The sequence below is a fragment of the Drosophila biarmipes genome, chromosome X (assembly GCF_025231255.1).
Source record: "Drosophila biarmipes strain raj3 chromosome X, RU_DBia_V1.1, whole genome shotgun sequence".
In the NCBI taxonomy this organism is placed as follows: domain Eukaryota; kingdom Metazoa; phylum Arthropoda; class Insecta; order Diptera; family Drosophilidae; genus Drosophila; species Drosophila biarmipes.
This window is the reverse complement of record NC_066611.1, coordinates 20124074-20136437: the sequence shown is the minus strand read 5'-3', so window position 1 is coordinate 20136437 and position 12364 is coordinate 20124074. Positions and strand designations below refer to the sequence as shown.

Below are 12364 nucleotides of genomic sequence, written 5' to 3'. Positions count from 1 at the left end.
AGTGAAAACAATCCCTGAAAAAAATTGCGTAAATTGCTACAAATTAGCGGTATATGTACTAATTAGTATTATTTTTTAAGACTTTTATTAGCTTTCTTTTTAAAATCAACTGTGGATGAGTCTTGAAATTGTCCCAAGTCAGCAGAAAAAAGAATCTGTAATGTTGATATATTTTAGAGGGCCTACAAAGGCAAATTCTAATTTAGGTTTACTTACGGCTTGAGCCCAACCGGCATATTTCCCATGTATCTTTTGAAAGTGATTTGAGACCTCCTCATATATCTTTTTGGACACGTTCTTTTGGCCGGCTAGATGTGGCAAGTAGTACTTCTGGGCAATTCTGTAGATGTGTATGTCAACGGGCACGGACTCCAAATGGCCCATCGACATAAGACAGATGCAATCGGCCACTTTGTAACCGATTCCGGGAAGCTGGGTGAGCTCTTCGCGCGCCTTCTCGAACGGCAAGCCCTTCAGTCTCATAAACCACTCTTGGCCACCCTTTTTCTGGATATCCTGCAATGTTTGGGCTATGAACTTGGACCGGTAACCGAATTTGGCAGCCCTCAGTTGGGCATTTAGATCGTCGCGTGCGATGTCCTGGAACCTATTCAAGGTGGGAAATGTGAACTCATCGGAACCGTTAAAATGGCCAATCCTGGTGCCAAAGGTGCCACAGAACCATTGTATCATGGAAGATATCCTAGAAATAAAGAGGCGGTATGAACTGAAGGTATAGGATCACCCATAGGATCTACTTTACCGCTTGATATTATTGTTTTGACTGCAGAGAAAGCTGAAAATGTTCTCGAACGGCTCCTGGGACAGAACGCGAACCGGCTTACTCAAGAACTTCACAAAGTTCTCATCTCTGTTTAACCAATCGTTTTGGTGAAGTTTTAGGTCGAAGTCAGCCCGCAGATAGTCGGAAATTAAAGCTGTGTGGTCCACAGGGGTTAATGTTGACGGGGTGGCTCCGTATGCCTCGTAAGTTATGCAGGACTCTTCCTGCTCGAGCACCCAGTAGGTGTTGAAAACGACTCCGCAGTATTTCGTTCTATTGCCATCCCCAATGGATCGCCAACTGGAAAACATGGTTGTTTCTTAGATAATGTTGTTATTGTGTTTAAGGCTACCCACCGAAAACTTTGTCCTCCAAGCAAAGTGCGCTCCAAATCACACTCCTTGAGGGAGAGATATATTTTCCCGCGCTGTTGCAAGGTAGCTTTCATGATGGTATTTAAGCAGGACACTCCTTTCATGAAGTGCAAATGAAATTTAACAGTTAACCGACTAAATGTGCAGGTAACCCAAGTCAGTTTCTCAAGTTAAATGTGTCAACATGGCCGCTGGAACGCTTAATTACTAAGAAATTGAACAGAAACGTGAAACCCACGATACAAAATGTTTTTTGTACTACCAGCTGTTAGGCATTTGTTTACCAGTTGGGGTATTCCCCGCAATTGTTGATCTTTAGCCTATCGCCAGTGTTGGAAAATGAGTTTATTTATTTTGCACAAAAATAACTTCAAGTTAAGTTCAATTGTTGAGAAATATGTTTTAAACACACATTAAATAAATCACCCCACTTGAACTGTTATATTTTATTAATATTCAGTTTGACAAAACTAAAAACTGAGCTGACTTATAAATAAGGGTTTTTATACAAATTGTTTACATTCGATTATAAATGGAACTGAACATGAACAAATCTTCATTTAATTATTATTTATTACATTAACATTACAACATTATTTTATATATTTTTTTATCGAATAACATTGTAGAATTATTTACTCCAGCACCCATCAGCTTACTTAGCATCACTGGCACAGTCCAGTGCAGTGAGGGGAATACCCTTGATGCCAATGTCTGTTTACTTAATCGATAAACCTTGCAGTCGATATCGTTGATTTCGCCTTGATTTACAGGGAATGTTTCCCTTTTAATTTCTGCAAGAATAATGGGCTGGAAAAGTAAGATTTTGATCGTGCTGCTGATCACGCTCCTGATCTTGGTCCACAAGTGGTGGACGCCGACGGCCGGCGGCTCCAACACAGATGTCCTGCCCGTGGTCCTGTGGCACGGCATGGGCGACACCTGCTGCATGCCCTTCAGCCTGGGCGCCATCGAGAGCCTCATCGTGGAGCAGACGCAGGGCGGCTACGTGCGGTCCCTGGAGATCGGCGGCAACCCGATCATGGACTGGCAGAGCGGCTTCTTCATACACCCCAATGAGCAGGTCAAGTGGGTCTGCCAGCAGCTGCTGCAGGACGAGCGCTTGGCCAAGGGCTACAACGCCATCGGCTTCTCGCAGGGCGGTCAGTTCCTGCGCGCGGTGGCCCAGCGCTGCCCCCAGCCGCCGATGAGGACCCTCATCAGCTTCGGCGGCCAGCACCAGGGCGTCTTCGGGCTGCCTATGTGCCCCACCCTCAGCCAGAAGACCTGCGACTACATTAGCCGGCTTCTCAACAGCGCCGCCTACTCGGAGTGAGTACTGGTAGAGAGAGTTCTGGATCAGATTCTGCATCCTAACTCGTTTCTTCAAATGAGTATCTTTAGCTAAAAATCATTTATATCGCTGCTGTTCAGCTGGTTCCTCTGCATTATCTTCAAAAACCTCTGTTTTTAAAAAAAATACAGTACGGAATTCGCCTCTTTATTTTGCCAGTTTTAGCTGCTTCCCTTGCAATATCTTTAAAACCTTCATTTCTGAAAGTATTTTTAAGTACTCCCCTTTTTGAGGTATGTATGCGAGTAAAGCAAGCAAACAGAACGATCAGCGAATGAAAAAATAGCTTCCCCCTTTTAGGGATTTGTTTACATAGCGCGGAGCTCATGTCACTCTATTCTCCACGAATTGCCTCCATCTCTTTCTAAACGATGGTCTTTATTACTTCTTATAGAGTGGCCCAACATAACTTGGTGCAGGCCACCTACTGGCATGATCCCATCATGGAGAACCACTACCGCCTGGGCAGCACATTCCTAGCGGACATAAACAACGAGGTGTACCTCAATACCTTCTACGTAGAGAACCTCCAGAAGCTAAAGAAGTAAGTCCAAAGGATCTTGGTACTCACACCCTATAAGGCTTGGAACCCCTTGCCTTGCAGATTCGTGATGGTGATGTTCTTGAACGATACGATTGTCCAGCCGAAGGAGTCTCAGTGGTTCCAGTTCTACACCAGCGGCCAGGACAGAATCATCCAGCCTTTCAACGAGAGCAAGGCCTATCAGGACGTACGTATGCAATTTGATAATCGTTTTACACCCCTAATCCATAATCTACTTCAGCTGCATTTGGATAAGATGCAGAGCGAGGGAAAACTCGACTTTCTCGGCATTGAAGGGGACCACTTGGCCATATCCAAAGAGTGGTTTATCAAGAACATAGTGCCTCTTCTACTGGAAAAATGAGATCTCAAACTCAGAACAGAAACGTGAAAAAATACAAATGTGACAGTTTTACCCTTGACTATAGCAAAATGCTCCAGATTTAAACTATGTTTTGATACCATATATACTTTTATACATGTTTAATTAGATATTTAATAAATTCAGTTGGGACATACAAAATGTGTTGGTTTGCTTGTATCTTTCATCGTTTATCGCTTTCTTGCTCTCTCGCTTTCACTGTTTAACTTATTAACTTAAACGTTAGGATTACGTCTCTTGTAGATGTCTTAAGTAGTTGTGCCCGATATTTCTCTGAAATATTCAATGCAAGGCAACCGCGTGTTCCGACTAAAATGATTCCATACACGTAACCGTATCGTAATTACTCCGTATATATAGATACATATATAGTTTGTTAGGTTTATAACGCTATGTACATGAGGCAAATAACAAAAGCAGCTTACAGACAACCATAGACAGATATAGGTTTACATATAGAAGTATAGTTTAGTTTAGGATTCACTTTTCACAGGCTTTTGGGCGGAGGAAACTGCGTGGAAGGTTCGGGAAACGGGGGAAGTTGGGAGCGGGAATCGTAGATTATCGAGAGAGGACCCAAGTCACATGTTGGCAAGCACATCATAACTTGGACTTTGGATTGGTGTTGCGGGCGAAGAAGATCTCCGGGTCCTTGTGCGGACGCTGGATCTCGCGATAATTGTTGACTATCTTTTTGGACTCATCTTTGGGACACGATTGCAAATTGCGAAACACCTGAACCTGCAGAGTAGAGGTGGGTAAGTTCACTTTCAGATGCCAAATGGAGTGGGTTACTGCCCAAATTCAAAAGAGGCTGGCGGGCAACCATTCATCAGTCTAGCTCTTTTGAACCTGGGAAGGCATTCTGATGGGATCCAAACTCACCTGGCCGCGCGAGACGTAGATGGGCGTGCGGTAGATGATCCAGGTGACACTCTCAAAGTACGGCGCTGTTGTCAGAGAACCCTTGTACGTGTAATAATGCTTGCTCAGCTCCTGCAGACCAATCCACGATAGGCAATCTGTAGGGGAAAGAAAAAACACTTTAATGCTTGTTCCGAAACCCTTATATAGAAGAAATTTAATACGCACCGGAATCCAGCGACGCACTCGTGTGGATCTTCTGAACGATGCGGATGCCTTCGGTGATCTTCTTGAACTCCGGGCAGTCCTTCTCGCCGCAGGCCTGGATGAAGAAGGCGACGACGGCCAGGCCATCGGGCTTGTTCTTGGCCTCCGCGAAGTCCTTGTACTTGGCATTGTAGTGGACCGCGTGGGCCTCCATTGAGTACTTCATGCCCTCCAGCGTGTGCTCGCAGCCGGACTCATCGCAGTCCGACCAGTGGAAGTGCAGCTGCTCGAACACATACATGTCCGTGTCCAGGGCGCCCCCGATTATGTATGGCTGCTGCTTTCGCTTGCTGAAAGTGACCATCGCGGAGGTGCCTGTGTTCTGGACCCGGGCCACGCCCACCGGCTCCCAGTGGCCGTGGTACTCCAACGGATCCACATCGTCGATGTGCTCGATGGCACGGTTGCTGATTTCGATGGGGGATTGCACGGGCATTGCTCTCTCTCGCTGCTGATTCCTCCTCGGGAGTAAATTATGCTAAGAACAGGAAACAAATGTAACAAATTAGACTTTAGTCGGTAATTAAGATGGCAATAAAGATCAAGGACATGTATTCTGCACAGTGGATGTTTAAAATTGATTCGGGGGGTTATCAAGCCACAAGGTGCGGGAATACATATGAGACCCTTGCTCTGATGGACAGCCACCTTTTCCCAGTGTTAAACTCCTAATCCTAACTCCTAGCACCGATTCCTAGCACCCGATCCGATCCGTTCCGTTCCGTCCTGCTCCTGCTATCCTCCCTATGTGATGTGGGCTGCGTTCAGGTATTTCTTCTTCCGGAGCTTGTAGACACGCCCGCGATCGTCGGCGCTGGCGTCCAAATGCTCGGCTGGTGACAGCAGCGCGGCTCGCGGCGGCGTTGGCGATGTCGACGTCGTGGTGGCGACTGCTCCGCTGGGCGCTCGCGTCTCGGAAAAGTTCTCTATGCCGGCGCCTCCAACGACCGACGCCTGCTCCTCCTCTTCAGATCCGCGGATTGATAAGGCCCGATGGGAGGTGCACCTGGAAGAGGTTAGGAAAGGCGATATAAGTCGTGGGTCTGCGCAAAACTCGGTTACTTAATAAAATTGCTTTAGAAGAGCTTTAGTTGCTCTTATCATTCAACAACTTAAAACGCGAATTCATCAGGTTTTTAATTTAATTAATCTGAAACACTGGAAACGCGAATTCTTCAGTTTCTGAATTAAACAAATCTGAAACACTGAAAACGCGAATTCTTCGGATTCTTAATTAAATTGTTCTGTTTGGTACTTGAATAAAGGCCACTGAAACTTAGGCTGAACCGCTTTCGATCAGTTGGAGATTTCTTATAGCTAAAGCTTGCCCTACCTACTGGCTTGATGTATCTAGTAATATCGAGTCGCCGAAAGCGGTAATTTCCCGTATCGAGAGGGAAACGGGAGTCGACCACTCAGGGCCACGGAATCAATTAAATGTTTAGCATTCGCGTGCTGGGGATCCGCCCTTCGCCTTCCCGCGGAAAATTGACACCACGGCCGATGCATTTTCCACTCCCACCGCCCGCCCTCAACGTTTGATTAGCCATTTGTGTAATTAAAGTGCGTTGGAGGACAGATAAATGTCTTTATTCAATGGGTAACCTCCTCTTTTCCGTCCGCTGCTTAGATATTCAGGCGACTAAGGCGCCGCAAAGTTGTCATCTTGTTTGCACAATTTTCCTCGTTATAAAGCAATTTTCATCTATTGATTTTCACTTTATTTCCACTTTTAATAAAACACAATTGTGGCGGGGCTGCGAATGGGAAACGTTGGCGCAATTAAATATTGATTGGCAGGGAAATTCTTGCAATTGAGGCAGCAATGTGTTATAGCAATAAAACTTGGGGAGCCTATCCACGAAAGCCCAAGGCCAGAAATATGGCTATTACTCTAATCGATATGATTAGGGGCTCGACGGTTAGATTTGTTAACAAGTCATTAAAGCGGTAATAAAAGTAGGGATTGCTTGGGATTTGAGGGAATAGAATACTAAAAAACTATTCTATTCAAGTTTAAACACGGAGCTTAGCCTTAGAAATTCTCCATTACAACGAACAATTTTATATGGACGTCTGTGATGCCCCACGCGCTGCATCATTATAGGATTTTATATAGGTAAACACAAAGTCATTTCCAGGCAGGTGTCGAAAAGTAATCAAGATAAGAATCTGGAGACCCAGCACATAATGTATGAAAATTACACATTAAACAATGATATTTTGCGAGTTTTTGAGCTAAATGGTATTTTTTGCCACGCATTTCATGCACTTGCTTAGTAAACTTAGATTCACCTGAACGAACCTAAGCCCAGACGAGAGGGCCGTAAAGTAAATTATTTTCCTATTGATTTATGGAACTGCTCAGAGGCAGATTAACCCGACTAATGTTAAATAATTGGCGAGAATAAAACGAAATGTGATTTTAATTGGCAGTTTTATAATCCGGCAGCGGACGCACTCAGAGATACAGAAACGAGTACACGCGTAGCTATAGGTTATAGTCGCAGACTAACAGGTACTAAGTGTCAAGAAGTCGATCGGCAGACGTGTGAGCGGCTTATCGCCCCCGATAGGAACTCGAGCTATATATTTACGACAGACATAATGGGGCGAGTCACATAAACGAATCGATCATAACGAAAGCATTTCCAGATAACTCCGACTCCCAATCCAGCCAAGGCTGGACTAAAAACTTTCGACCCCGATTCGGTCCTCAAAATGGTAACCAGAAACTTCCAGAACCACTTGACTCAGCTAAAACTGAAAACTGCATTGGTCATTGGCCTTCTCAACACGCTTCGAAATGCGAAATGCGAGATATATACATCTGATAGCTTATCTGCTATCCGATTATTGCTCACCATACCTTGTCCGCGACGTCACTGATCTAAACATTTCATAACTCTGTTTTTCTCCTCACGTGATTTGTGATTCCCTCTCTCCAGATCGATCAGTTGGGGGTAAGAAACAAACAGTTTTCAATTAAGGAACCTATCTTCTATCTTATCGAACATTTTTAATGGATTTTTCGCTCCTCAGATGATTGGGTTTATTTTTAGACCTAATTGGAATTTATAAAAGATATGGTTATCTTTCCGCTATACTTTTATGTTGCGTGTTGGGGCCACCTGATAGCATCTTGTTCAACTAGTTAAAACAACTTGCTGTATCCAGACTCCACCAACGTTTCTGATTTCTTCCTTATCTTATCCAGATATATATGGTGTTTTTGTATTTCCCAGACATGCATATTCATTTATCTTGTATTTGCAGATTCTCCAGACGACACAGTGTCTGCCAGTCGTTTTCGCGCGGTATTATATTTCATATTTCGTTTTCCTTTAATATTATCCATCATATTATGTGTTCCTCTGTTTATGGGAATCCTTCCGGAAGCCCTTCTGAAGTCTTCCTTTTTGTTTCTCTTTAAAGTCAAAAATCTCACAAAAGCAGTTGAGTAAGAAGAATCCTGTATTATAATTCAATCCTCTTGCCTAATAATATCCATTTTATAATGTTTTCCTCATACTCGAAGTTTGGTTATGGCCTCCTTCCGGAATCCTTTGTGAAGCAATTCAGAATCCTTCCTTTCTGTTTCTCACGGAAGTTAGAAGTCTATCGCCATCCACACGGCGCCAGTTCCGACCTAAAAATTAGCCAGATTAGAATGGTTTATAGTTCTAGATATCTACGCTTTCTTACCTTCCCAAATCGGTCTCGTCCCGCTGCAATGGGTCTGCTCACATGTCCGTTCGCTATCACACCTAACGCTCTTACTATCTGCATAAAATTACACAACTAATGGTGGGTAAACACAGAACAAATCGTATTTATAGTCCGGCGGCCGGTATTTGTTATCACTATGATAGAATTTGCATGGAGTGGAGAGGATTTTACTGTGGGCCATCGGTGATAAGGGGTGATTCGATGGGTGGAAAATTAACGGAGCCGAGTTCAAGTGCCGGATTGATTCGAGGGCCTCCAGCACGTCAACGGAGGCCTTGGAGGGGCTGCGATTTGGGTGCGGGATAAGGGGCGTGGACGAGGCGCTAAGTTAGTTAGGCGTTTCCACCCAGATAAAAGCGAAACATGACAATCAGCCATGTTTCCACTATCGAGTGACTTGATTTCCGATTCGAATCGAGAGTCTTGCAAATTAATTTCTTTGCGTTCAAAGGGTATGTTTGAACTTGATAATGCTATTGTGCAATAAATTAAATAAAAATTTCCATATTGTGTCATGGTTATAAAAGAATAAAATGACAACCTAACAAAATGAGAATTTCTAAATCAAAGAGATACGAGTTTATTATACTAATTAAATTAAGTTCCATGATTTCCTCTCATTCTCATAAAGCATTTTAGGTAAAATCCTCTGTAAAACGATTCCAATTAAATATTGGTGCTATCACCTAGATATAATGGATATTTTTATTATGTTCAACATTTTTCCAAAGCCTTAAATGGGAGACTATCTATTGAAACTTTCGAATATAGTATAGTTTTAATTAAAATACCCAAGTTATACAAAAACTGTCCTGTCACCCAGATAAATGGTTTTAAATATTATCTCTTTATCCAAATATTTCCGTCTATTTTAAAGTATAGTTTCAAAATGTACAAAATGCAGTATAGTTTCATCAAGTACACCTATGTTATTAACAAACTGCCCCATCCCCAAGATATAATGATATTTTCGTGTAACAAACTGTGTTCGCTGTGTGAACTCCCCTTATCGAGATCATGTTGGAGCGAAACGTCAGCAATTCCACTTAGTTGATATCGAATCGGGGCTTATCGCAGCAGATGAACGACTTGTACGTCCGCACGGATGGGATCGATGTCTCTGGGGTGGGCGTGTGGAATCAGCGGAATTTGTGCGGTTGCAAGTGGCCGTGAAATGGGCATGTACATCTGTATGCGCCATGAACATATAGTGAGCGAAGTCGGACCAAAATACTCCGCCATAAATAAATGTGGTTAAGTAATTGCATTGACCGATGGCCCCAGTGAGCAAATATGTCAACACAACACTACACTACTCAACGAAATGCCGGGAAGATAGTCATGCTTTGGGGAACAGGTGAACCTTGGAATTTTCACAAGACCCACGACTTGAATCCGTAGGAAAAACACTTATAAATTTCCAAAACTATTAAACTAAAGCGGTCTCCCAGTCGGTTAATAAGCAGATCAAAATGGTCTGAGATATTAATTGTTCTTCGTGTGCTAGAGGCCGGAACAAGAGTTCCAGGAGCAGATAGGAGCCGTTCCCAGCCACCTATGAACCTATGACCTCATCCATCCATCAAACGCGCTATCCACAGGCCATCCAACCCAACTAGCGTTATATACGGGCAAGTCAACGTTGACGGGGCGGCAGAAGGAGCAACAGGAGCCAGCTATCGACCAAATAACAAATATCCTAACGACTCAAATCCCCAGAAAGTCGCAGGTGGGGGCATATTAAGGCTAGACACGTGCGAAACACCGGACTAGTTGGTTGTACTCGTAGCGAAAATATACGTGTTTTGGTATTATTCAAATGGGAATGTCACCGTTTTTCACTAGAAATATCAAAGGTGAACTGTTTTTGTTAAAGGTTTTTATAGGATGTGTTAGATAATCCGTCTGAAAAAGTTCGTTTCACGCAGTATGTTTTGACATCTTGAACTTTCAATCAAAACTAATTAAGGTTTTGTTTGTCTCATTAATATATTCGCTACGTTTAAATTTATATTGGGCACTCATAAATAAAACTAAATTCTCTAACAGCGCCTAAGTTGCAATAGGTATTTTTACCGAATAAAACATATTTAAAGTAATAATTTAACCATTTAAAAGCAAGCAATTAAATGGTTTTGTGAATGCTCTATTTAGGGACTAGGTTCGCTTTGTTGTTTATGAATAGTTTCCATGAGGCATCGATCAGATGTACATAATAGTAGATTTTTAATTTCGTAATATTATTAATCACATTTTTGTATTTAACTCAAAGTGACTCAGATGTGTTACATTTTCTGTAGGATTTTAGGGGTAATCACTAAGGTTGTGTAAGAGAATATAATAGAATTTAAGTAGGAGTAGAAAGAAAAGAAAAATATATTGAAAAGTAAAAAAAAAATACTATGAAGTAACTATATTTTAAACAATTCTCATAACAAGTGAACCAAATAGCAACCTCCAGGATACCCTTTAATTTCCAGGATATTCAGTGGATTTATGGATTGTTTACGTCTACGCATGTTCCACATGCCCCACAGATGGCGCTATCTTGGCCATCTAAATCTATGTGCGCTCTCTTTTGCTCTCTATTTTCGTGCTCATTGGCGCTCGTCACGCGACATTTACTGCATGTCCCCTGCTTTTGCAGGGTATTCACAGTTTAGTCACTGCATCAGCTGTTTTGATGCTGACTTTGCGGCGAAATAGAAGTAGGAAAAGAAAGAGTGGCAAAGCGAAATGAAGCAAATCAAAATCAATAAAATCATTTTTTGCTCCAAGTGCAGGGTCAGACACACACACACTCCAAGTTGACCTTCACATGGACGCTGAGGGGGAGAAAGAGAGGGAGAGGCGTGAAATTCACGTGAACAAAAAGTCAGTGCGTGGGAGCGGGAGGGGTTGTAAAGTTATGATTAACGGAAGAGCAAAGCCAATATGTGTAATAATATAATCCGGCTATCTCGCTCACTCCTGCCCGCTCTAAGTGCTCTTTTCTCCTACTTTTTGCTCTCTTCCCAGCTCGCTCATTCATTTGCATTTAGGTTTTTTCTTTTGTTTTTGTATTTTTGGACAAGCGGCCGGCGTGTGGTTGTTGTTGCCTCCTTAAAGTGTTTGTTTTTTTCCGTTGGCCGCGACAGACATTTTTAATAACTGACATACAAACGAATCACACACGCTCCTAATTTGCGCATGTTGCCGCGGGTGTGTGTGTGTGCAAAGAAGAAGAAGAAGAAGCGGGGAGTTTTGGAGTTTTGTGTCATCATCTTATTTCGCTGGCAATATTTACCTGTTGATTTAGTTTCGTTTGTTCGTCGGTCGCCGCCTGTTCCGCTTTCCCCGCCTCGCCTCGCCGCAAATTAATTAGCAAACAATCCAATTGACGGCATTTATTTATGCTCGCAATTTCGCATTTGCCGCCGCACACCAGCACACACTCACACACGCACTGCGCAAAAACAAGAACAAAAACCAAGTACCGTTCGTAGAACGCGAATTAAGGAGCGAACTTTGCAATTTCGATTCCAGAACGCGAATTCAATGCGCGCAGCGTGAATTACGATTGGTAACTAAAAAACATCGGGGTTCACTTCGGGTTCGTTCCGGTTCAGCTCGCTCCGGTTCCAAGTTTATGCCTGCGCCAAGTCACGAACTAGGTGCGGTTTGTTCTTGGCGGGGGATTCTCGAGGTGTTTACTGTCTGACGTGGACAAAACACAGTTTGTGGAGTTCAAAAACAAACAATTTCATTACTTCTGTGTTTTCAAATCCGTAAACCAACCTTTTTGTTGCGTTTTATTGCATTCAAGTTCGCAAACTTATGACGTGTACCCGCATCTGCCGCCAAATGCACTAACGCCTTCGATAAAATACCAAAGAACTGGTTCCTGCGGAACGGAACTAGCATTTTAAATGGGCAATTCGGGATTTTAAAATATTCAAATCGTAAACTTAGAACAAGAATTGAAATAAATAATGACGAAGACTTAAAATTAGTAATGTGAATAAAAATAATATATAAATAAACTGGGCTAATTATTTACCACTCTTTTGAATATGCATATTTTATA

The 12364-nt window shown here is 42.8% G+C and overlaps 3 protein-coding genes across 3 annotated transcripts; 1 reads left to right on the top strand and 2 right to left on the bottom strand.

Moving 5' to 3' along the window:
• Positions 1-35: 35 nt before the first annotated feature.
• On the bottom strand, positions 36-1431 carry LOC108023176 (N-glycosylase/DNA lyase). The gene is made up of 4 exons (XM_017092418.3): positions 1141-1431; positions 764-1084; positions 217-703; positions 36-155 (listed from the first exon to the last, which is right to left on the bottom strand). The coding sequence occupies exons 1-4, from the start codon at positions 1260-1262 to the stop codon at positions 69-71; spliced, it is 1017 nt and encodes a 338-aa protein (XP_016947907.1). The 5' UTR covers positions 1263-1431; the 3' UTR covers positions 36-68.
• A 457-nt stretch (positions 1432-1888) lies between these two features.
• Positions 1889-3579, top strand: LOC108023599 (palmitoyl-protein thioesterase 1). The gene is made up of 4 exons (XM_017093206.3): positions 1889-2490; positions 2907-3056; positions 3117-3243; positions 3298-3579. The coding sequence occupies exons 1-4, from the start codon at positions 1964-1966 to the stop codon at positions 3418-3420; spliced, it is 927 nt and encodes a 308-aa protein (XP_016948695.1). The 5' UTR covers positions 1889-1963; the 3' UTR covers positions 3421-3579.
• On the bottom strand, positions 3525-11869 carry LOC108023600 (carbonic anhydrase 2). The gene is made up of 5 exons (XM_017093208.3): positions 11585-11869; positions 5218-5575; positions 4531-5047; positions 4324-4460; positions 3525-4179 (listed from the first exon to the last, which is right to left on the bottom strand). The coding sequence occupies exons 3-5, from the start codon at positions 5003-5005 to the stop codon at positions 4039-4041; spliced, it is 753 nt and encodes a 250-aa protein (XP_016948697.1). The 5' UTR covers positions 5006-5047; positions 5218-5575; positions 11585-11869; the 3' UTR covers positions 3525-4038.
• Positions 11870-12364: the final 495 nt, after the last annotated feature.